At 35.8% G+C, this 26,847-nt stretch overlaps 2 protein-coding genes across 2 annotated transcripts in view; both read left to right on the forward strand.

The window, feature by feature from the left end:
* Positions 1–8,710, forward strand: part of arhgap27 (Rho GTPase activating protein 27) — a 40,698-nt gene extending 31,988 nt beyond the window's left edge. Inside the window, 11 exon segments of the mRNA XM_048170056.1 lie at positions 963–1,039; positions 1,152–1,239; positions 1,323–1,424; positions 1,541–1,639; positions 1,746–1,845; positions 3,146–3,271; positions 3,376–3,474; positions 4,904–4,981; positions 5,327–5,455; positions 7,520–7,625; positions 7,712–8,710. Coding sequence (XP_048026013.1) covers positions 963–1,039; positions 1,152–1,239; positions 1,323–1,424; positions 1,541–1,639; positions 1,746–1,845; positions 3,146–3,271; positions 3,376–3,474; positions 4,904–4,981; positions 5,327–5,455; positions 7,520–7,625; positions 7,712–7,886 — 1,179 coding nt within the window. The 3' untranslated portion in view covers positions 7,887–8,710.
* A 618-nt stretch (positions 8,711–9,328) lies between these two features.
* Positions 9,329–25,653, forward strand: kif22 (kinesin family member 22). The gene is given in 14 exon segments (XM_048170057.1): positions 9,329–9,470; positions 9,560–9,752; positions 10,850–10,977; positions 13,033–13,187; positions 14,605–14,670; positions 14,672–14,815; positions 16,701–17,094; positions 17,185–17,305; positions 19,545–19,665; positions 19,961–20,144; positions 23,020–23,105; positions 24,170–24,391; positions 24,523–24,582; positions 25,472–25,653. Coding segments are annotated over 13 exon segments (1,902 nt in total). The 5' UTR covers positions 9,329–9,470; positions 9,560–9,561; the 3' UTR covers positions 25,502–25,653.
* The last annotated feature ends 1,194 nt before the right edge of the window (positions 25,654–26,847 follow it).

Below are 26,847 nucleotides of genomic sequence, written 5' to 3' on the forward strand. Positions count from 1 at the left end.
AATTATCGTTATCAGTATCGGCCAAAATTTTCATATCGGTCCATCCTTAAAGGTGCAGTGTGTAGATTTTAGCTGCATCTAGCAGTGAGGTTGTGAATTGCTCAGTCCAGCGCTCACCCCTCCCTATCGAAGCACATAGAGAAGTTACGGTGGCCGACACAGGACAAAGATGTCGTCATCTAAGACAGCAGAGAGTAGCCAGTCAAGCAATGAGGTTTCTTTTTACTTCTAACAAAGAACGGTCTCTGCTTCTAATAAACCAGACGACTACTACTTCTTCTTTGTGCATATTCAACATAGTGACGATGCAAGCTGCCTCTAAAAACACCAACAAAGAAGAAGAACAACAACAACATTTTAGAGCAGTTTGTCTGTTTAGGGCTACTGTAGAAACATGCCGGCGCAAAATGGCGACTTAACATGTAAGAGGACCTGTGGTGTATGTAGATAGAAATGGCTCATTCTAAGGTAATAAAAACGGTTCATCATGTAAGGTCACCACTGAAAACATCGTTATGTATATTACATTGCATTTCTGTCAATAGATCCTCCTAAATATTACACAGTGAATCTTTAATATTGATGTTTCCTCCATTTTATAAAAGCAAGACATTCAAGTTACAGTGATTTTACCATGGTTAAAGAAGTTTTAGCTCAAGCTATGCTTGATGTTGTGCTGTAGAACACTTCTTACCTTAACATTAGACTGCTTGTGACTTATTTTATTAAATGAGCATAATAAACAGTGTCATGTTCTGAATGCACTTCTAAATGTAAAACCATTGCTACAAAAATAGCTAAACAATCATCTACTTTCTCTGTTCTGCATTTTGAAGTGAAACCTCAAAGGTTAAACTTTACTTCACTTTCATGTTGTCAGATATTATTCTACACTATTATCCTGATGTTATCCTGTACTTTTTTTTTTTCTTTTCAGAAAGGCTGTATTAACTCATTAATAGTTTTTTCAGGTTTCAAACTTGGAAAAGGCTGGGATCCTGAATAAAACAAAGGTTTCTGAAAACGGGAAGAAAATTAGGTAAAGATTTCTATCATAAACTTAAATCAGTACTGGTTTGATAGCTATAACTATATTGGTGAAAAATAATGATTGTATGTAAAAGTAAGACATTTTATCAATCCTCCCGCAGGAAGAACTGGGGTCATTCCTGGACGGTTCTCCATGGAGGAATACTGACATTCCACAAGGACCCAAAGTCCACGCCAACCGGAGCATCGGTGAGAAATCCACAAATGTGGAATTTGCATTATCAAGTATTTAATTTTTGTTTTGTAATACTGAATGTATTTGTATTATGTAGAGCAAGACAAATCACATAGTCCCAGAATTCACAGTGGATCTGAAAGGGGCAACAATTGGCTGGGCAAACAAGGACAAATCAAGCAAGAAAAATGTTTTGGAGGTATGGCTGTTACAACACCGGTCAACTACACGGGTCAAAACCGGTAAATTATACACCGGTCAACTACTTTACTAGTGTATCTTCTTGATGCATTGCTTGTGTATTTGTTCATTCAGCTTAAGAGTCGAAATGGCGCGGAGTACTTGATCCAGTACGACACTGAAAGCATCATCACTGACTGGTATAAAGTCATCGTAGATACCATAAGCCAGCTGGTGAGCCTTTCATCGTAATAAAACATGAACAATAACTAACACTCGGTTGTGTTTTTCTCAATGAAATCTGCATAATCGTGTATGTATTTTTGCTTTGGGTTGTCAGGATTTGGATCACCACCACTCTGAAGATGAGGAGGAAATCAGTGAGAAGTCAAGCTTAGACAGAGAGGAAAAACCCTTTGACAAAAGAACTATGAGCAATGGTAGTGTGTCAAATGATTCTTAACCCTCTGATTTTCCTCTTTTAGGGGTCACACTTGTGACCCTTAGTGGTCAAAATAGACCATAGACAGTAAGTGTAACTTTTTTTAATTAATTAAATGAATATACTATATTTTGTTTAAATAATATTTACTCTTTAATATTGTGTATTTTGAGAGGATTTCATGATACTAGACAATAGTCACCAAATTATGCAGTATTTATTTCTACAGTATCTCACAGAAGTGAGTACACCCCTCACATTTTTGTAAATATTTTATTATACCTTTATATAATAATACTATGACACTGGAGAGAGAAAAATGGCTAATTGGGCCCAATTTGGACATTTTCACTTAGGGGTGTAGTCACTTTTGTGGCCAGTGGTTTAGACATTAATGGCTGTGTGTTGAGTTATTTTGAGGGGACAGCAAATTTACACTGTTATACAAGCTGTACACTCACTACTTCACGTTGTAGCAAAGTGTCATTTCTTCAGTGTTGTCACATGAAAAGATATAATAAAATATTTACAAAAATGTGAGGGGTGTACTCACTTCTGTGAGATACTGTATATACAAAATACAAATAATAGAAAACATTTTGATGTTATTTTCAATTAATACAGTGTTTAAGTTATAAATAGAGGATTGGTGCCATCTGGCTAGAAAAATAATGAATTAAAAAAAAATTAAAATATATATATATATGGTTCAAAACTTTGTGACTTGGGGCAATAACTTGGTGACATTTATTGAAATATATATTTATATTATTAATGCTGTCAAATGATTAATCACGATTACTAAAAGTTTGTGTTTACATAATATATGTGTGAGTACTGTGTATTTTGAATACACACATATGCATATATATATATATATATATATATATATATATATATATATATATATATATATATATATATATGTAAATATTTCTTTAAATATATGCATCGTGTAATCATTTGACAGCACTAATATATATATAGCAATAAATGTCACCAAATTATAGCCACAAAAGTCACCGAGTTTCGAACCATTATAATGAAGCAAAATATACACTTAAAGTCAAATATGACTTTCTCTCTTCTGTTCAATACAATAAAACATATATATAAAAAAATATATATTTAAATTTGTCCAACATTAAATGTTGTTTGGACCCCAATGATATACAGTAAGGGTAATGTCTATGTCAGTAAATTTCTACCACTAATAAAGAACTAAAGAAACTAAAAAATGTTTTAAACAGAAAATGGTAATGAGTGTAAATATGTGCTGTCCTCTTCCTGTTCATTAGCGTCTCGACTGCCTTCATCCAGTTCGACATCTGAAGCAGATCAGAAGAAGGTTCGCACCAAACTGAAGAAGTTTCTCCTCAAGCGGCCCACCCTGCAGTCAGTCAAAGACAAGGGATATATCAGAGGTCAGACCATACTCTACCTCATCCATTTACTATTACTTTTACAGAGGCTCAAGATTTCATTGCGGAATGATTCTAATGTGACCCTTTGCCTCTTTTCATTTCAGAAAATGTATTCGGATGCCACTTGCACAATCTCTGCAGCCAAGAGAAGACGAGAGTGCCCAGCTTTGTGGAGAAATGCATCCGAGCAGTAGAGAAAAGAGGTGTGTTAACCTTCACCGCCAAAACGGCATTACTAATTGAAAATATTTTTTCATCAATATCAAGGCCGTAACCATGTCTTAAACATGGTGGTGGAAGGTTCATAATGTTTTGTTTTTTTAATAGGAATTAAAGGGGTCACATGATGCTATTTTAAAAGTGCATTATTTTGTTATTAGGTGTAATAGAATAGGTTACCATGTTTTAATGTTCAAAACAAACACATTATTTTTCACATACTTTACATTATTGCAGCTCCTCTATTCCCAGTCTGTCTGAAACGCGCTGATTTCTACAAAGCCCCTCCTTCTGAAAAGCCCAAAATGCTCTGATTGGACAGCTGACCCACCAAGTTGGTTGTGATTGCCCAAACGCCTCAAGCGTGTGTATCGAAAATGTAACGCCCCATACCACAATCGCGAGCTTCAGCTTCCATGCCAAGTGTGCCGCACAAGTCCTGAAATGTGAAGCCAAAGCATTTCGATCGCCCCCTGATGGCTGGCTGCAGTATAGGTCATAAACCCCACCCTCTCCATGAAATCGAATGGGGCGTGAGCCAAACTAAAAAATCCAATTACACTTCAAATAATTTTTTTTCCAAAGATGGTTTCTGTCATTTAGGTAGTTCTCATAACATTATAATGTCTCATAATGTTCATTTCCCCACTAAGTTTGGTTTTAGTTAGTTATTTGATGCTATAAAAATGGGGTGTAACGTCATGATTGACAGCTGTGCTTGTGATTGAGTCTGCGGGAGCGGGAGTTTGGGAGGGACCTTGATGCCGCGACTCCACCTCAGGATCTGCAATAATCGGATATTTTGGCATCATTTTTCTACAGTGGAAGGAAGTGGATTTTAAATGTTAACAGTTAATAATTTAAATGGATTTAAGGGAATAAAGAAAAAGAAAGAACAGTAAAAGAACAAGAAAAAGTTTTTTTTGTAAAGTAATCAATATGAACTATTTGCAAATAATATTTTTATTTTTAAAATATGCACACATTCACTTTTATTCATAGGCCTACAATGTTGAAAACGCAAAGAGGCAAAATGTTCAGTTATGAATTACATGAATCACATAAATTTTTCAGCCTATATTTTCAATTCAAAACGGCAAAAAGTCAAGCAGTTTGCATCACTGGATATAACTGTGGGTCGTAACATTTCACCTTTAAAAACCGAACTGACGTGCTGGAATTCGTGTTCGGTATATGTGAACAGTAAAGCCTGCCTCCTTTGATTTGATTGGTCAACTTGATCATTTTAACACTGACAAGCCACTGAGGCGGGCCAGTCTAAAAATGTAAATTCATAATTTTTCATCCTAACTACAAGAAGAGCAGCATCATGAACATCAAATATGTATGTCAAAAATGTCTAGTGGTTACAGCTAATATAAAAATCAAATGTTTGCTGTTGTCATCCATCAGGTCTGGGGATCGATGGACTCTACAGAGTTAGTGGGAATTTGGCGGTCATCCAGAAACTGCGTTTCAAAGCAGATCATGGTAAAATGAATCAGCATTAATTTTATACTCAGTTTTTCATCAGCTCAGTTTTTCACTTCATGTCTTCACCAAGATACTCTGTATTATAGCTTGTTTGTTTTTCCAAAGAATTTAGATGCACTCATATTACTATGAATGGGAGAAAGTGCAATGCAAAATATAGTCAACTTTTGCACCACTTATTAGTTGTCATTATTTTTTCTCTCCTGTTTGGTGAATAATGATTTTCCATGACTCGATCATTTTCCACTTATATTCACTGTGTTCTCCTGACACTTTAGCCCAGTTTAGAAATGATTCCCAGTGGCTCTTGACTGATTCATGTGTTTCTCTGTGTTTCTCCAGAGGATCTGGACCTGGAGGAGGGTAACTGGGATATCCATGTGATCACAGGAGCACTGAAGCTCTTCTTCAGAGAGCTGCAGGAGCCTCTGTTCCCTTACAATCTCTTCAATGATTTCATCTGTGGCATCAGTAAGATCCTGATTGAATGGATTGTACATACAGACGGGGGAGTACAGTAGGACTGTAGTGGGTTTCCAGTCTGGGTTTTTCAGTGGCCAGATTTACTTTTTCTTGCTTCCATTGAAGCACAACATGCTCTTCGGATCATTCTTAAAGGGATAATTCACCCAAAAATGAAATTTACTCCCTTTCAAGCCATCCTAGGTGTATATGACTGTCTTCTTTCAGATGAACACAATCGGAGATATATTTAATAATCTCCTGGCTCTTCCGAACTTAATAATGGCAATGAATAGAGGATGAGATTTTGAAGCACAAAAAGCACATCCATCCATCATAAAAGATAACCATACGGCTCCAGGGGGTTAATAAAGGCCTTCTGAAGCGAAGCGATGTGTTTGTGAGAAAAATATCCACATTTAAAACTTAAACTAAAATAACTAGCTTCCGACAGAAGAGTGACCTCTGACCCGACACATGACGTATTGAGGAACGCGGAAGCGCAGAGGACAGAGCAAAACAAAACACCGGTCATGAATTAGAAGTCTAAAACGAAAATTTTTAAAGAGAAATGTCGGAGGATTTCGATATAAGAGAAGAGGAGCTTGAGTTTGTTGCCTAGCCCTATTTGTTTGAACAGGGTTATGATACTCCTACATCACGTCAGAAGTTACTCTTGGCGTAAGTTGACATGCGTATGGCCGACCGTCTGCCAGAAGCTAGTTATTTAAGTTTTTAAATATGGATATTTTTCTCACACAAACACATTGCTTCGCTTCAGAAGGCCTTTATTAACCCCCCAGTGCTGTGTGGTTATCTTTTATGATGGATGGATGCACTTTTTTGGGCTTCAAAATCTCTTCCTCCATTCACTGCCATTATAAAGAGCCAAGACATTATTTAATATAACTCTGATTATATTCGACTGAAAGAAGAAAGTCAGATACAGCTAGGAGGGTGAGTAAATCATGGAGTAATTTGAATTTTTGGGTGAACTATCCCTTTAAATTGTGCTAGATTACTTGATAACTAGGTTTTACACAACATGTGGAGTTTATGCAGCTCAAGCATGACATGGCATAAAAACTTTCCAAAAAAGACATTCTGAAATCTGTTATTCATAATAATTCATCTATCTATCGACACTACCAGTCAAAAGTTTGGAAACTACTGTTTTTAATGTTTTTGAACGAAGTCTCTTATGCTCATTAAGGCTGCATTTATTTCATAATAAATACAGAAAAAACAATAATATTGTTAAATATTATTACAATTTAAATTATGGTTTTCTATTTTAATATACTTTAAAATATAATTTATTTCTGTGATGCAATGCTGAATTTTCATCAGCCATTACTCCAGTCTTCAGTGTCACATGATCCTTCAGAAATCATTCTAATATGCTGATTTATTATCAATATTGGAAACGGTTGTGCTGCTTAATAGTTTTTTATAAACTGATTTTTCAGGATCCTTTGATGAATAAAAAAGTTGAAAAAATATCAGCATTTATTTAAAATAGAAATCTTTTGTAACAATATACACTACCGTTCAAAAGTTTGGGGTCAGTCATTTTTTTCTTTCTTTTTTTTGAAAGAAATTAATACTTTTTTTCAGCACGGATGTGTTAAATTGATAAAAACTTATAGTAAAGATTTATATTGTTAGAAAAGATTTATATATTTTTTTTAATAAATGCTGTTCTTTTTAACCTTTCATTCATCAATGAATCCTGAAAAAGTATCACAGGTTCCAAAAAATATTAAGCAACACAACCTGTTTCCAACATTGATAATAACTGAGTATCAAATTCAGCTTTGCATCACAGAAATAAATTATATTTTAAAGTATATTAAAATAGAAAACCATTTTAAATTGCAATAATATTTAACAATATTATTGTTTTTTTTCTGTATTTATTATGAAATAAATGCAGCCTTAATGAGCATAAGAGACTTTGTTCATCTATCTATCTATCTATCTATCTATCTATCTATCTATCTATCTATCTATCTATCTATCATATATCTGTCTTTCATCTATCTATCTGTCTGTCTGTTTATCTATCTACAGAAATCCCTGATTATTACAGTAAAATATCACACATGAGAAATGTTGTGCGGTCTTTGCCAGCACCCAACCGTGACACGATGGAGGCCCTTTTCAGCCATTTACGCAAGTATGTAGTTTTTATTTTACATGTATTTATATATTTTTATAAATACTACAGTATGTATCTACAGCGTGTCTCTCTGTCTCTTTCAGGGTCATTCAACATGGTGATGAGAACAGAATGACTGTGCAGAACGTGGCTATCGTTTTCGGCCCAACGTTACTCAAACCTGAGGTGGAGTCAGCAAACATCACCACATACATGGTCTTCCAGAACCAGATTGTAGAATTCTTACTCAATGAATTTGAGTCGATCTTCCACATGTGATTGACATGAACTTGCACTGAATAAAAATTAAATAAACCCTCCAAATGCTGGAGATAATGGGAGAGATTTTGCAAAACTGATCTCAGTTCAGTGAGAAAGACATTATGTATCAGCTCTGTGAAGGAAAGCTTCTGACCGGCACATTTTGCATAAGGTTATAAATAGAGATGCAACAAAAATCTAGAAAAGTAGCTTCCATGATTAATATATTAATATTACTGAAACAGAATGGTTTTACATGTGCGGTTTGAAAGGGCAATACACATTTTAAAACTGTATAGTTAAATGTAGTTTAAAATATTTTGATGTTTCATTTTAGACTTAAGGTCAGATCAGTTAAATAATAATTTAGTTTAACTTTGCTTTTCTGTGGTCTTTTGCCTTTCTGTAGAAACACTGAACATTTTTACCCTGTTCATCTGCAATGTGATAATAGATGAATGATATTAAATTACAATATTTTTTAAGTTTAGGTATCAGTTTTCGTTTTCTTCTTTTTAAACATGCATCTGTAACATAGAACTTTACAAAGAAAATACTGCAGGCCTGTAATTGTAAACTGGAAATGCTAAGTTTAAGACTTGTACATTGTCATTAAAGGCACAATATTTTAGATTTTGTGGTACCAAAATGTAGAATCTGTGAAATGGAATTTGCACATAGATTTAGCATTAATATTTTACGAAAATTGGCGCACTTATATAGCTACACTTATATATCATTGTAAGATGTTTAAAGGTGTGTGTATATAGAAAAGGCATATTTATGCTGTACATTACCTGAAGTACGCAAGCTTTTAATAAAGTAACTCTTTTATAAATTAATGCTTCAGTGTTATTCACTTTGTTTATTTATTTATATTGTGACTGATATATTGACAAAATGTTACATTTAATCTAAATTGGTATGCTTTATATGTTGCAAATTTAGATTTGTTGAAAATAAGTTTAAATTCTCTTCAGGGAAAAGAAAAATGTAATTCTGAGCAAATGAATGGATGGTGTTAGTGAAAATGTAATGGCGGGCGGGGGTTTTTGTATATTAAATGCATTAAAAAAGAAGGTCGCATAATTACCAGGTAAACATTGATTTCATTTCGTGTACAACGAGCATTTTTTTATTTCACATTTTTAAAATCCTGTTTTGTTATTTCATAACACCGCCGAATGAGGGCAGTACGACACGTCTGTTTCTTCCGCTAAATCACTAAAGAAGAACGCTGGTTTATGGATTCGGGTGCGTTGATTGGTTGAAAACAGTGAAGGGGCGGAGTCTTCATCTTTTGAAAATAACCGTGCCTACTGCCTAGTCCAACAGGCGCCATTGTTGAGGAGTTTACAGAGATGTGATGCGTCGAATGAAATTAATTTAGCAAAACATCTTTTATTGTGCCAGAGACTGGATTAAATAAACCAAGACTTGGTTTAACAGTTCCACAAGTCAAAAGGTAAGTTTAATGTAGTTTATATGTACTTCGTGTTTTGCTTTTGAAAGGGAAACGCGTCAGTCCTTTAGTTCAGCAGCGGCCATCGAGTTAAAAACACATAAAGAAAACTGAACTGTTTCCATCTAACGTTTCTACAGGTCTTTTATTACTTTATATATCGATGCTGCATTTAAAAATGTTTATGTATCAGTTGATATCAGGAAGTAAGTTCCGTGTGTTTAATCAGATATGGCACAGCGGGTTTCTGTGAATGAAGCTGCTGGGTCCAGACGGACTTCCAGAGTTCGTGTCGCGGTTCGGCTGAGACCCTACATGGACAAGCAGGATGATAAGGGAGAGGGGCCATGTGTCAGGGGCCTGGGGCCACAAAAGCTGGAGATCATCAACTGGAGGAACGCCACTGAGACCCTTCAGTACCAGTCAGTCATAACCCGTTTTGTTTTTTTTATTCATTCCTCCATTCTGTCCTTTTTTTTGATCAAGCACTTTAGCAGGTCATGGTCTCAGTGCAGTAGGTCATGATTTGGTAGCTGGTGCTGATATTAAACTTCTCTCCTAAAGAATATCCACTGGCTCTTCTTGTGCCTGTTTGGATTATCAGGGAGAGAAACACTCATAACAATACTTGGTGAAGAGGATTTTACTGTTTACTTGATATTTGAATACTTGAATATTTAGTTTTAATATATTCTTTCCAATTTTAGTGTGTTACTTTAAATAAAAGTGTGGTTATTTTATCATATTGGCTTGTATGTGGTTTTAAATTCAGTATCATTAAAAATTTTTATTTAATTAATTCTAATAATAATTAGGGCTGTTCAATGAATAATCGCATCCAAAATAAAAGTTTGTTTCCATAATATGTGTGCACACTATGCATATTTATTTCTTATTTTGTAATCTTATTACAAAATAAGATAGATCATACAAAACGCATGGTATTTTTTATTTAGTGCTGTCCTGAGTAAGATTTTACATAAAAGATGTTTACATATAATCCAAAAAAAGATGAATTTATTAAAATGACCCAAACGTTTGTGAACCATTGATTCTTAATACTGTGTGTGGTTACCTGGATGATCTATGACTGTTTTTTTTTTTTTTTTTTTTTTTTTTTTTTTTGTGATGGTTGGTTCATGAGTCCCTTGTTTGTCCTGAGCAGTTAAACTGAGCTCTGTTCTTCAGAAAAATCCTCCAGATCCCAAAAATTCTTCAGTTTTCCAGCATCTTTTGCATATTTGAACCTTTTCCAGCAGTGACTGTATGATTTTGAGATCCATCTTTTCATTGAACAACCACTAATATTAAAAAAGGCTAATTTTAAATAACGCTTTTTAATATTTATTTATTTTTTTTAATTTTTTTTTTTTTCGATTTTGGCCCAGAATTTTCATCCCTAACAAATTTATAAAATTACCAATTATAAAATTGTTTTTGTTGTTTGTCATAGTTCTCAATAAATTATGCCATTACGTGTTTTTGCAGTGATTGATCTAAATTGTTTGTTGGATTGTAGGTTTGATGTGTTTCATGGTGAAGAGACGACGCAGCAGGCGGTTTTTCTGACCTCCGTCAAGCCCATCCTCCCCCACATCCTCAATGGTCAGAACGCCAGTGTCTTTGCCTATGGACCCACTGGAGCAGGTATCATTTCTGCCTTCATCTCCTTTTGAAGTTCATTTGCATTTTTAGTAGGGGTGACCCTGAATAGTCGACAGTTCGAAGCTTCGACAGGAGGAGCCTGATTCGACTACCAATCTCACAGTCGAATCTTTGCAGGGGTGTTATGAGACGAGATACGGCGGTGCTCAGTATCTGATTTCTCCCAATAAGTTAATATACAGCCAATTATGATAATGCGATTAATAAAAATGTGAAAAGAATGTTAAATAAATATTTTTAATGTGCTGTCTTTTTTATTATCAAGCACTTTAGCAGGTCATGGTCTCAGTGCAGTAGGTCATGATTTGGTAGCTGGTGCTGATATTAAACTTCTCTCCTAAAGAAAATCCACTGGCTCTTCTTGTGCCTGTTTGGATTATCAGGGAGAGAAACACTCATCAATACTTGAAGAGGATTTTACTGTTTACTTGATATTTGAATACTTCAATATTGATATTTAGTTTAAATATATTTTCTGTCCAATTTTAGTGTTACTTTCAATAAAAGTGTGGTTGTTTTATCTTATTGGCTTGTATTTTTAAATTCAGTATCATTAAATTTAATATTAATTAGGGCTGTTCAACGAATAATCGCATCCAAAATAAGTTTTACATAATGTGCGGACTATGCATATTTATTTTGTATTTATAAACGCATACATGTGTATATATTTAAGAAATATTTACATATATATATATATATATATATATATATATATATATATATATATATATATAATTTAAATTTTATATATATATATATATATATATATATATATATATATATATATATATATATATTTAAATTATATATAAATATTTATTGATCTTTTTATTTTTCTTAAATATATTCATGTACATCTGCAAGAATAAGTATGTGAATGCGATAAGGTGATTAATAAAAATGTGAAAAGAATGTATGTTAAATAAATATTTTTTTAATGTGTGTGAATAAATCCAACCACCCCGTGTCAGAGTTAAGTTTCACTTTCCATGATCCATGACCGACAGAGGGCATCTTGGCAGAAGGGATTAAATCTTTAACAAGGTCTGGGATAAGAGAATCTAGAATTGTCTAGAAAAGTCTAGAATTGGATGCACTTTGAAATTGTAAAAGATGATCCAAAAAAGTGTGCGCGCTTCTGCCGGCCAACGTTAACTAGTTGACTAGCACGCTATTTGAAAAGACTCAAGCGGACGCCGGCAGATAGCGTGAAATACTGGATTTTTTTCCCCAATCAGGTAGGCAATAAATGATTTCAAAACATTTCAGCCGATTTTGGATGCTGTGAACGTTTAGCTAAAAGACTGCCACTCCAGTTTAGCATTTATAAACGATGTATGATCTCTGCAGACAAAGTTGACAATTCTGGCTATACTTTCGTTATTTTAATAATTTCTTTAATTTGAATTTTATTTATTGATCACTCAGGTTATCTAATTTAACTATTTGTTGCTTGTTTTGAATATATGTTCTCCTGTACTTGAGGCATTTTGCACTTGTGACTGGATTATGGCCATTTCACTTTTTTATTATTTTTATTTATTAGAACGGTATATTGTGTTCTAATTCAATTCTGTAAATTAATTTGATTGCTCTAGAGTTAAAGCTTGCTCACACAGGCAATTTAGCAGATTTAATTTGATTTGCCGACGTGAAATGCATAGGCTATCGATCTGCAGTGTGGCCTTTCTGCAGTTATTTATATAGGCCTATATATTTTTAGGTTTATTCATCCAAAATGTTATTCATTTTCTTCTATATCTTTGTGTGGTGTTCTGTACATCGTGTCTGTGTTTATCCACGTTGCCTTTCATTGCAGTTTAAAAAAGATAAGACGAAACTGACAATGACTTATATGTGATTCGACTATTTTTTGACTATAGGCAACCCGATTCGACTATGTAAATCCGTAGTCGGGGACGCTTTTAATTTTTAGATTTGTTCAGCTAAGTGTATAATGTGATTTTATTGAGATTTTCATGATGTGCCATTTCGCACTGTATAACACGGCACATTTCTTCTTCCTATCTTCAGGAAAGACTCACACCATGCTTGGCAGTCAAGAGCAGCCGGGGATCATTCCCAGAGCTGTGAGGGAGGTCTTCAATCTTGTTGGAGCTCAAGAAAAGGGGCAGGATGGTTGGGAATACTCGATTGGGATGTCTTACTTGGAGATCTATAATGAAAAGGTATTCTATTGTGGTGAGCATGCTTACCTTACAATAGATGCACTTTGTTTGTTTTTTTAGTTTTCAATATTTTTATTATAATTACTATTATTTTTAATTTCTTAGATGTACAATGTTTGGGGTCAGTAAATGTTTTTGAAGTGTATTTTATGCTCACCAAGCCTGCATTTATTTAAAAAGTAAAACAGTTTTACAGTAAAAACTGTAATATTGTGAAATATTACAATTGAAAATAGCGGTTTTCTATTTTAATACATTTTAAAATGGAATTGAGCATCGTTACTCCAGTCTTCAGTGTCACATGATTCTTCAGAAATAATTCTAATATGATTATTTTAATATGACTTTATTATTATCAGTGTTGAAAACAGTGCTGCTTAATATTTTTCAGGGCTGGGTATTGACACAAATTTCATGACTCAATTCGATTTCGATTCACACGTTTGCAATTCGATTAGATTCCGATTCATTTCATTTTCTATTTTGGATATATATTAGGTACAGTACATGGCAAATTTTCTCAAAGGAAAATAAATCTCTATGCTGTAAGTATACATGGGAGCCAGTTGGTACTACATTACTATATAATATTGAAGGTTAAAATTAACTGATTTTGTACTTAAATTACACTCAAGGAAGTTTTTATAATAAAGTTATAATACTAACTTTACATTCACATAATTATATTTCTACTCCAAGTTTGTTTTTTGGAATATAAATGTTTAAATGGTATCCATTTATTCAAACATGCATTAAATATTGAAGAACATTTAAATTATAATGAATATGTAATATAGTGTATATATTTAGCAAAATGCTCCTCTAGAGTTCACTTTTCTAGCTGAATGAGTTTATGGTCACTAAATATGGTTTTCCTGAGATAAATGTGACGTTATGTGACATTGTAAGCTGTTTTATTGACATCTTTCCACGGTTAAAACACTGATTAAGCGATTATATGAGACATGATACGGATTTCGGTAAGTTGTACTCTATATAACATACCTTCAGATTTTCATCCAGATTTATTTCATGCTGTAACTAGTATTAAACCGGAGGAGATGATCAGTTCGCTTGCTTCGTGCTGCCGCTTTTCTTGAACTCGAGCACTACAGCGAGCTGTCACGCCACATTAGTGCCAAAACTTTTTTTTTTTTTTTTTTTTTTTTTTTTTAAGAAACTTCAAAAACAGCATTTAAATCTATTGTAACTTTATAAATGTCTTTACTGTCACTTTTGAACAATTTAATGCATCTTTGCTGAACAAAATGTGTTAATTTTACAAAAAGAAGAAAAAATTGTTGTCAAATGAATTAAAAAATACTTTTTTGCAAGACTTAACTTTTTTTTTGTTTACGTTTAAACCCCATTTCAGTGGGCAGCTGCTCTGGAATATTGATTAGTTTTGTGTCTGTAGGTGCTGGACCTGTTGTCCCCAGGTTCCCAGGACCTGCCCATCCGTGAAGACAAGGACAGAAACATTCCTCATTCCCGGGCTAACGCACACACCCCTCTCATCCTTTTCCGACTTTGACACTCATTTCATCCCCGCGAGTCTAAACCGCACCACAGCCTCCACTAAACTCAACCAGCGCTCCAGCCGCAGTCACGCTATCCTCCTCATAAAGGTTTGAACATGCACAATTCTCTTCAATATACTTTTCCATTAGCACTTAAGCAGGTCCTGGTCTCTGTGTGGTAGACCATGATTTGGTAGCTGGTGCTGAAATTAAATCTCTGCCTCAAACAAACCACTGACTTTTACTGTGTCTGCTGGCTGTGTTTGGAGAGAGAGAACACTTATGTTAGTGTTATAAAACTGGAGCCCTATGATTTTTGCAATGCCAAAAACGCTGAACACTCATGAATACAAATGGACTTTACTGTATAATGCAGAATGTCACAGAAGTTTGAATAAATCAAAAGTAGGGCTGTACACTTAAAGGCATTAGTCCACTTTCAAATACAATTTTCCTGATAATTTACTCGCCCCCATGTCATCCAAGATGTTCATGTCTTTCTTTCTTCAGTCGAAAAGAAATTAAGGTTTTTGATGATAAACATTCCAGGATTATTCTCCTTATAGTGGACTTCAGTGGCCTCCAAACTGTTGAAAGTCAAAATTACAGTTTCAGTGCAGCTTCAAAGAGCTTTAAACGATACCAGTTGGGAGTTGGGAATTTATATTTTGCATGTCAGTCATAACTTATAATTCTGAGGAAAAAGTTAGAATTGCAAGACATCAGAATTGTGAGATGGAAAAAGTCACAAATACCTTTTTTATTTTTCTGTGCCAGAAACATGTTTCCAATGGAAACTCATTTTCTCTGTGTGCCAAAAAAAAATGAAAGCAATTGTTCAAATTTCATTTGATTACATTTGAAGAGATTAAAGGGTTAGTTCACCCAAAAATGAAAATTCTGTCATTTATTACTCGCCCTCATGTCGTTCCACACCCGTAAGACCTTCATTAATCTTCAGAACACAAATTAAGATATTTTAGTTGAAGATCCGATGGCTCCGTGAGGCCTGCATAGGGAGCAATGGACATTTCCTCTCTCAAGATCCATTAAATGTACTAAAAACATATTTAAATCAGTTCATGTGAGTACAGTGGTTCAATATTAATATTATAAAGCGACGAGAATATTTTTGGAGCGCCAAAAAAAAATGAATAACGACTTATTTAGTGATGGCCGATTTCAAAACACTGCTTCAGGAAGCATCGGAGCACAAATGAATCAGTGTGTCGAATCATGATTCAGAACGCGTGTCAAACTACCAACGGCTGAAATCACATGACTTTGGCACTCCGAACTGCTGATTCATTTATGCTCCGATGCTTCCTGAAGCAGTGTTTTAAAATCGGCCATCACTAAATAAGTCGTTATTCATCTTTTTTTGGCGCTCCAAAAATATTCTCGTCGCTTTATAATATTAATATTGAACCACTGTACTCACATGAACTGATTTAAATATGTTTTTAGTAAATTAATGGATCTTGAGAGAAGAAATGTCATTGCTGGCTATGGAGGCCTCACGGTGCTATCGGATTTCAACTAAAATATCTTAATTTGTGTTCTGAAGATTAATGAAGGTCTTACGGGTGTGAAACGGCATGAGGGTGAGTAATAAATGACAGAATTTTCATTTTTGGGTGAACTAACCCTTTAAATTGATACTTCTGTGCAGTCAGTTGATTACCACTGTTTTTGATAATGAATTTGTATTAAATCATAAAACGCAGAATCCAGAAAAAAAACACGGACAACAGATTTTTTGGGGGGGAAATATTTCATAGGCCACTGTTATTAAAATTTGAATAAATTGTTTAAGTTTTATGCCTTCAGTGATTTTTGACATTTTAATTAAACTATTAAAATGGAATGCAAATTAAAAAAATAAATAAATAAAACTGGGAAAAATAAAACCAACTTCATAGTGCTCTAATAAAGGTTACTGACCCTCTAGAAAAGACTAACAAGCCATATAAATGCATGCATTTGCTCTCAGGTAGTGAAGTCTCAGCGTGGGCCGCCCCACAGACAACAAACAGGCAAGCTGTATTTGGTTGATCTGGCTGGTTCAGAGGACAACCGACGCACAGGAAACCAGGGCATTCGTCTGAAAGAGAGTGGAGCTATCAACCTGTCCCTCTTCACCCTCAGTAAAGTGGTGGACGCTCTGAACGCAGGGGCCGGGGGCCGTGTGCCCTACAGGGACAGTAAACTCACCCGTCTGCTGCAGGACTCTCTGGGTGGTTCTGCCCATTCTGTCATGATCACCAACATCGCACCGGAGTACAGATACTACTTTGACACCTTCTCAGCCCTTAACTTTGCCGCCAAGTCTAAGCAGATTGTCAATCGACCCTTTGTCAGGGAAACAGTTGTGGCCCCTACGATTGGTGAGAAGTGCAGTTTTATTTATTTTTTTTCTGGATGACGAGAATAATGGTTTATGTGATAATTATAATAATGTTTCCCTTCTCTTGTAGTTCCTGGAAAGAGATCCAGAGAGGAACAGGAGGCTGGAGGTTCTGGTGAGCCCCAGAACAAGAGATCTAAGGAGGGGAAGAAAGCTGAACAGTGCCAATCACTACCCGGACATCCACATGGGTAAGAGAGCATGTGTTGCAACAGCTGAACTGGTTTATTGTACGAGCGCTTTAGCAGGTCTTGGCTTTGTGCAGTAGGCCATGATTTGGTAGCTGGTGCTCAAAGGAAGGACTCTCCCTATAGCGAAAACCACAGGCTAACATGTGCCTCAATGGACATTCATAGGGAGGACACATGTGCTTTATTGCTGTGTGATCTAGTTAATAAGTTGATCTTTCAGCCTTATGAGGATATTCAATGTTTCAATCTCTATTTATTTGCTTTGAATAGCTTTCAAAAGAGAATTTCATTTTGCCCTAGGATTCCCCAGACTGGGTTTGTGAGTTTGAATAATTTACTCCCCCATGTCATCCAAGATGTTTGTCTTTCTTTCTTCAGTTGAAAAGAAATTAAGGTTTTTGAGGAAAACATTTCAGTATTTTCTCCATATAGTGGACTTCACTGGGGTACAACGGGTTGAAGGGCCCTTTGAAGCTGCACTGAAACTGCAACTTGGACCTTCAAGCCATTGTACCCTGTTGAAGTCCACTATATGGAGAAAAATCCTGGAATGTTTTCCTCAAAAACCTTAATTTCTTTTCTACTGAAGAAAGACATAAACATATTGGATGACATGGATAAATTATCAGGAAATTTTAATTCTGAAGTGAACTAATCCTCCTAAAAATATATCATTTATCACCCTCATGTCATTCCAAACCCGTAAGACTTTCATTCATCTTCGGAATGCAAATAAAGATCTTTTTAATGAAGCTTTCTGTCCCTCCATTGACAGCTACACAACTACCACTTTCAAGCCCCAGAAAGGTAGTAAAGACATCATTAAAGTAATCCATGTGACTCTAGTGGTTTAACCTCAATTTTATTGAGCGACACAAGTTTTGTTTGAGGGGGAAAAAACACAATTTACTGCTTTTTATTTACAAAATAATCTCCAATGCACGTTCACACAACAACGTCTGCTTTTGCGTCAACACAACAAGCCTGTGCCGTGGTGCTCACGTGAACATGCGTTGGAGTTTAAAGTCCCTGTAAAGTGTGTGTTCTGAGTTTGTCACACTGCAGAAAAATGTGTTAACCACCCAGCCAAATTTAAATGATTAAAAAAAATCTGCAAGTAAATGAAATAAGTTATCAATCTCGAAAAAATAGGCAGCGCTCTCTGCTCTCAAACGCTGGGGGCGTGTCTGCTGTCGGAGCTGAAACCACACCCATTCACGAGAGCTGCAGCCTCAACTGACTTGTCTGAGTCAAACATACTGATGCTGCATATTAAAAAACATCATGTTAGAGGGTTGCAAATTTTAGTAGAGTTACTGTGGACTACCTACTAATTATAACATCAGCACACACGGCAACTTACACTCATTGGTGGGCACGTACTGCCGACTATTGTCGAGTCGACAAATGACGGCGTCGCGAGACGGGAGGATGAAACCTAGACGGGAGAGACTGTCCGGCTCCATATCATATCATCGGTTGTCGGTGGGATGGTAGGAAGGCTGAGGCGGGAGGGGGGCCGAGGTCTATTCAACCACATTCACCAAAAACAGTGGATTGTCTGTGAATCCCAGCTGTCTGATGAAAGTTTGAACGAAGTTGGAACGATATCACTTTAGAGACTAAATTAATCCACCCCTTCTTCTTATCATAGTTTTAAGAAATTTAAATAAGGAGACCGAGCTGGATTGTATATAACAACCATGTAATATGCATTTGCGTGACGAAGGCATTGCTAAATGTGCAAAGGGCATGACACTTGAGGTTGAGGGGCGGCACCATGCTTGGTGCGTCATCGACGTTTATATAGTGTTGGGGCGGGGCCATGTTCGGGGGCTCCAGTGCATCATTGGACCCCCATTTTAGCTCTGCCCAAAAAATGTTTAACTGTTCACAATTAAGCACAATTCACAGTCTTTGTAATGTTTCAGCAATACATTTGTAACATTTATAATGCGTTTAGAAAGAATTCTCAGAATTGACTTTACAGGGACATTAATATTTTGTAAAGTGGCAAAGTATTTTTTGCGTAAATAAAGCACTTGCGTTGCTTCGTAAAATTGAGGTTAAACCACTGGAGTCAAATGGATTACTTGGATGTTTTTACTGCCTTTCTGCGGCTTGAAAGTGGTAGTTGAATAATTGTAATTTGCTTAAATTCTTTAAGTAAATATATTGGGAATCACTACTATGTGCCAATAAAGTAGTTAGATGTGCTATAAGTTTAGATGTCTTTCAGTTCACCAGATTCATCAGTTCTGGAGAGGCTCCTGGCCCTAGAGAAGATGATGATGGGTTCAGCTGAGAGAGAGAGGCTCAACCTGCTCAAAACTGTGGCGCAGTCCCGGAAAGAAATTCAGGTATCGTACACACTCTTTCAGTGTTTGGCTCTGTTACTTGGTCAGAACAGCATTTCCATCTGAGTTTCAATGCATCAGAAGGAATAAGCATCAGTGAGAGACACATCAGCATAGTTAATCCTTCAAATTGGGCCAAATTGCAAATTAGGCTGGATTACTAATACCATCTGCAAACTGTACTAGCGTCCACAAGAACCGTAACCCAGTTTTCAAGTGATCATGGGTGCCCGGTTTGGAAAACCACATCAACTAAAACCTCTCATGTGTGACTCAAATATATGTTCTCTCTCCAAAGATGTTGAAGGAGAAACAGAAGGAGCTGGAAGACAAAGCAAATATGCTTAACAAACAGAGTGAAGCCACTGAGAAAGAGTCCAAAGATGCACTTCTCTTTAAGACAGAACTGCCACCATTGCACAGAAAACATTCTACAGCTGCCAAACCACGCAAACAGCAGGCCGTTGTCACACCGCTACAGGGTAAGATGTGGCTGACTTCATTCTTATATCCTCCTGGGACATCTTTATGCATGAGTACTACCCAGTATTGATTCCAAGATGTTTCATGACCCTTTAAAGATGTTTCCTCTCGTTGTTCATTTGTTCTGTTAGCATGCAGTATTTTCTATGATGCTGTGGTTGCTTCGCTCTTCAGGGCTCAAAGCGGTTCCGCTCTGTTCCCTCTCTCATCCTGCTACTGTCAGCTTTTGTGGTTCCGGATGAGCTATATTTTGTTATCTTAAGGACTAATGTATTCACAAGGAAGTGTTTTGTTTTTGGTTTTTTTGTGAAATAGGTTTGCAGTGATATAATAATGTTAGTGAACATCCCAACGCCGCCCATGCTGATGAATGGTGTTTAGATGAATATGTAAACACATGTTACATGTCGGGCTGTGTAACTTTTTTTTTTTTTTTTTTTTTTTTTTCTCTCTTTATCTCTGATTAATTTGAATTTAATGTTTTGCCGCAATTGTATTATTTTTAAATTGAGAAATTTGCGGTTTTGAATAAAAATGTTAGCAAATGTTTGCCATTTGACAATATGGCAATGACAGTTAAGAGAAGAAAATGACCTGACCACATGATGGTCTCGTGTGATGCACTCTATGAAGGTAGAACACATCGCTAGTCTTACGCTGCGTTCACACCGAACGCGTCTGGGGCGTCAAATTCGCGCCAGACGCGCGTAAAATTGGCTCAATTTCACGTCATGTGAGGGGCTTTCATCTGTTTCTGCACAGATCCTCTGAATAAACGCATAATCTCGTCAGTTGGAAACCTGTAGCGGCAATTTAACTCGGTTATGCCGGCCGACTTTTGCTAACTAGAAGGTGGGCTAGTATCAACGGCTAAAATCATGCAAAAAGTTTTACAACTAACCAGATTGTCCGATTTCTTCGCTTATTCTCTTCCAGGCAAGGTCCTTTTTATTCCTGTCTCGATAAAAATATAATGACACATCATAGAGCTCAGGGTGGCCACACACAGCGACATCTTTGTTCTGGTCTCCACCACTGATCACATCATAAACGCGTTACTACCAAAGCAGAGTCCCTGATTGGTTAACGCGCCGCGAATTTACGCCAAAGTTCAGATTTTTCAACTCGGGCGTTTGGGTGTCAGATGCTCAATTCGCGCGTCAGCCACGTGAACGCTCAATTCGCGCCGCGCCATTCGCGCGTCAACGGCCGATTCGCACCGCGCTAGACGCTTGATTTGCGCCGCAGGACACCTAGACGCGCGTTTACATTGACTTAACATGTAAATCAGACGCCCCAGACGCGTTCGGTGTGAACGCAGCATTAAGCGGCTCTTCACACAGAATAAGTTGTGTTAAAAAAAAGGTTTTTTTGAGCGCTGTGTTTTTAGAATGCAGTTTCATGCAGGAGATGCTGCAAAAACCTTGAGACGTGAGCGCAACCACCAAACGTGTTTCAAGAGTATGTTTACATAGAAAACGATGGAAAAACTACTCAAACTACTACTGTACAGTGCTTCCCACACATAGACTTTACTTGGGCGGGCCGCCCAGGTATATTAACGGCCGCCCAAGTATATTTCGAGACACATTTTTGCTTTTATTTTTATATTCTTATACATTTACATCCGCGATCGATTAACTTAGTCGTTTCGTACCTGCTCGTTCTGTGTGCGTCAGAACTGTTTACTCCCGCTAACATTCCCACGGGCACTGCGTTTTGCAAAGTCACAAGGGGGCGCTGTTGCGCGTTCTACAATCTCTCGCAATATCGCTTCAAACTGCTTCAAAGTGATTCTTAATCAATGAAAAGCGCAGATTTATGCCAAGCGATTGCTAATGAACTCAAGTTGATAAATTGTTACAATGTGTACTTTATGGCCTTTATATAAAATGTTTTATACGGTTGTAAGAATCTGAAGGATCAGCCTGCAATAGTACAGACATTTCAAAATAAGAGTCCCGGTGTATTCAGGGTTTGTTTATAATTAATCACACGCTAAGTTTTTTTTTTCATTTTCTTTTGGGCATTATTGGTATTTTGGTTACACAATAAATTGTATTTAATTTGATTTCAATTTAATTCATAGTAAATTATTGTAGTCTCTCTCACAGGAAGAAAAGACTAAGAACATTATCTGACACATATTATTCATTATATGAATTTTACTAGTAAAATCTGTGTCCCATTCACTGAGAGAGACACTATATAACAGCAAGGAGAACATAGGAAAAGAACCATTTTAAATGCTGTAATTTTGCATAATTTACAATGCATAATAAATGTAATAGTATGCTATGTAATTAAAATTAATTTCAATAAAAAAGGGAGGATTTTTCACCCGTCTACCACCGCAAGTATATTTCAATCCTATGGGAAGCACTGCTGTATGATTGATATTTTATGTTTGTATAAGGGTGACGGGCTGAAAGGTGCTGTTATGATCTGTTTTTACAGAACATTTGCTGTTAATAGCTTTTACAGTGTTTATAACGTATATTTATGCCATTTTATTCAATAGATTGCTTAAAAGCAAGCAGCTTTACAGTATCAAACATGAAAAAGTCACAGGGTTGGGTTGACCTCTAAAACTGTCTACATTTTGGCTAAGAACTGTTTAGCATTTTTGTTTTTTATATTTCTGAACATATAGGATATGTGTAAGGTAAGTTTGTAAACATTAAAGAAATTGTAATTGTGAATCGTTTTGAAAAAAAATCAAGATTTTATTTGCCATGTCGCCCAATGCCATCACACCAGTTTGTCCTTCAGTTTCACTTGAAAGTATATTGGGAATTTTAATCTTGGAATTATAAATTGATATATTTAGGAACACATTTTAGACGGTTTAATAAATCAGGACCTATGTCTTAGTCTCCCAGGTGCAGCCGTTGCAGCAGTGTGCTGTGGTGGTTAAACCCTCACAATTCTTGGATAAGAAGAAACGGGTCAAAAGTGAGGTCAGTGTGCAGCATATTGTCCCTCGTGTGCATATTAAAATGTACAACAATAATTAACTGATATTTTAACACTGTAATTGAAAGATGCAGATCTGAATGTCAGTATTTATTGTACAAAGGCCACTTTTTCTATGTATTTTTAAAGCATTAAAAGGATAGTTCACCCAAAAATGCTATCAAATAGTCTAAGAAGACTTGTATTAACCCAAGGGTTACACTTTGCATGTTCACATCATTTTTTTTTTTTTTTTTTTTTTTTTACCAATTAAACTTTGGAGTTTTAGGTAATTTGATCTAATTTAGGTCTTATTTATGTGTAAGTTTAACAGCCATTTGTATAAGCAAATATACAAACCTTTCAGACTTCACCACAATCTACATGGTGTTTGGGTCAGATTACTGCAATCTGGTGATCAAGAAAAATAACATGACTTCATGTCTGATCGAAATCGTGTACGATTTTGTTGTAGCTGATGTGTTCAATGACTCCACCCGCTGCACAAGAATTGTAGATTTTTATACTTAATAATGTAGTCATAACTTTTTAATTGTTTCTACTAGTGTTTTTTTAATATAAACTTTTAAATGGTGACTAATAACATGATGGGTTTATTCAAACACGTTAAATATTGTAGAACAGGTTGAGTAAAGTTATGAACGTAATGTCTTATCTGAGGTCAATTTTTATATACGTGATGCATAGTTTACAAGCTATTGACGTCTTTCTGGGGTTGAAATGCTGCTTGAGCGATTACACGTGACATGATACGGATTTTGATAAGTTGTACTGTATATTTCAACATACCTTCTGATGTTCATTCATGTTATTTCATGCTGTAACTAGTAGTAAAGAAGTGAGCTGAGCTGTGACGCCACATTAAAAACGGCAAAACTGCATTTATTGTTTGAAAATTGAATTTGAAAGTTTTGTTAACTGAAAAACAGCACAGACCAAAAGATTGATTCTTGGGATTTAAGAATCGATATCAAAATGAAAATCTATTGAAATCGAGAAATCCAGTCCATCCAGCCCTATTACTTTCACATGATTTGTTTTTTGTAAGGTGGGTGAGGGTAAGGAAAATGGAGGTGTGGATCCACCCTCTGCTCAAGACGTCAACTGGGAGTCCCATTTGGATTCAGCGTTACTGGAGCAGTCCAGGAAGAAAATCCTGCAGACGCTGAACTCCGGCTCTCTGAAGGAGCTCAAGAGCCTGCAGCTGATCGGAGACAAGAAAGCCAAACTGATCATGGGCTGGAGAGAGATTCATGGGGATTTCACAGAGGTATAGTGCTGACTGATGCTGAGAAACGCCACCTGTAGAGATTGGATCCTCACCTATGAGGACATAGAGAGTCATAAAGATGCAATTAATATTCAGGGTTTTTTTTTTTTCTTCATTTTCCTTGTCTGTAGGTGGAAGACCTGAAGAAAATCGAAGGCATTACAGCTAAACGCTTCTCCTCTTTTATAAAGGTATTTGGTTTGCATCAGTAGCTTCTGCTATGGATTAGGGCTGGGAATTTATGCTAATTTCACACTTCAATTTGATTGTTACTACATCTCGATTCAACATATTCATTTGGATGTATATCGGGTGCAGTATGCCAGTTTTTCTTAAGGAAATACTACTAAATCAAACTAGTTTACATGAGTTTTATTCAAATATTCTATTTTTACTTTTCAATATGCTATTCAATATCTGTATGTAATATGGTGCATATATTTAGCAAAATGCTCTTCTCCAGAGTTTGTTTTTATAGCTAGCTAATGGGTTTATGGTCATTGAATGGCTTTTCTGAGGTAAATGTAACTTTACGTAACATTTGTTTATTAGCTGTTTTGACATTTTCACAGTTGAAACACTGAGTGATAACATGAGACATGAAACATTTCAACATATCTTCTAATGTTCGTTCACGTTTATTTCATGCTATAACTAATGGCTAATGAAGAGGAAGAGCTGATTGGTTCACCTGCTGTCACGGCAAAATAAATACCGTCAAAACAGTATTTATTGATTTTCTTTTTTTCTTTTTTTTCGTTAACAAAAATTGGCACAATTGGAAAGCTGAGACTTTGTTTCTTATCAGAAGTAAAGAGTACAAAGATTATTGCGATTATTGGATGGGAGGAGTGCTTCAAATAATGTTTACTGAAGTTTTGCTCAAGTATCAACTGAAAACTAAAAGATTCTTGGGATTTAAGAATCTATATGTTCATCTTAATGAGAGACAATTAAAATTGAGAATTGGATGTTTTCAACCCAGCCCTACTGTGGATTTTTAATGTTTGGAGGGAAGCACAATTGAATGTGATTTAGGAAATTTCCTTCGAGTCACACACTCTCTTCTTCTCCTCATAGGCGAATATTCTCAGCAGTATGGGAAAGTGAAGCATTTGAGCCACGGTGTCTGAAGAGGAGCGTTTGAACACTTGTGCTTGTGTTTTTACACACATTTTATGCATGTAACATTTGTGTACAGTGGTTTTTTTTTTTTTTGTACAAGCTTGTGTGTACTTGACTGCTATTTTCCATGTTTTCTATTTTTTCCCGCATTTCCTGATTTTTTTTTTTTTTTTTTTTTAGTATTTAACTTTTCTTTTTTTTCTTTCTTTTTTTTTTAAATGAATTTGCTTCATTTTTCCTATGGCACTAAATAAATGCCAACATCAAAGAAGCTCAGTGAGTTTATTTCTCATGTCAAATGGCTGTAATATCTGAAATGATTCACTTTGTGAACCACTATATTATTGGGATTCTCAAAAACATCCTTTAACAGAGCTATAGTTTTAATATCAGCGTGAGATTCTCCCCACATTGACCAGTATAATATTAAAGGTGCCGTAGAACGTCTTTTAAAAAGATGTAATAAAAGTCTAAGGTGTCCCCTGAATGTGTCTGAAGTTTCAGCTCAAAATACCCCATAGATTTTTTTTTTTATTTATTTTTTTTTTTTTTTAAACTGCCTGTTTTGGGGCATCATTAAATATGAGCCGATTTAGGCTGCGGCCCCTTTAAATGCTCACGCTCCCTGCCCACGGAGCTCGCGCTTGCCTTTAACAGCATAAACAAAGTTCACACAGCTAATATAACCCTCAAAATTGTTCTTTACAAAGTGTTCGTCATGCAGCATGTCTAATCGCGTAAGTATGGTATTTATTTGGATGTTTATATTTGATTCTGAATGAGTTTGAGGCTGTGCTCCGTGGCTAAAGCTAACATTACACACTGTTAGAGAGATTTATAAAGAATGAAGTTGTGTTTATGCATTATACAGACTGCAAGTGTTTAAAAAATGAAAATAACGACAGTCTTGTCTCTGTGAATACAGTAAGAAACGATGGTAACTTTAACCACATTTAACAGTACATTAGCAACATGCTAATGAAACATTTGGAAAGACAATTTACAAATATCACTAAAAATATCATGATATCATGGATCATGTCAGTTATTATCGCTCCATCTGCCATTTTTCGCTATTGTCCTTGCTTGTTTACCTAGTCTGATGATTCAGCTGTGCACAGATCCAGATGTTAATACTGGCTGCCCTTGTATAATGCCTTGAACATGAGCGGGTATATGCAAATATTGGGGGTGTACACCCCGACTGTTACATAAGTCAGTGTTATGTTGAGATTCGCCTGTTCTTCGGAGGTCTTTTAAACAAATGAGATTTATATAAGAAGGAGGAAACAACGGTGTTTGAGACTCACTGTATGTCATTTCCATGTACT

This window comes from Megalobrama amblycephala, linkage group LG20, assembly GCF_018812025.1.
Source record: "Megalobrama amblycephala isolate DHTTF-2021 linkage group LG20, ASM1881202v1, whole genome shotgun sequence".
Classification (NCBI taxonomy): Eukaryota; Metazoa; Chordata; class Actinopteri; order Cypriniformes; family Xenocyprididae; genus Megalobrama; species Megalobrama amblycephala.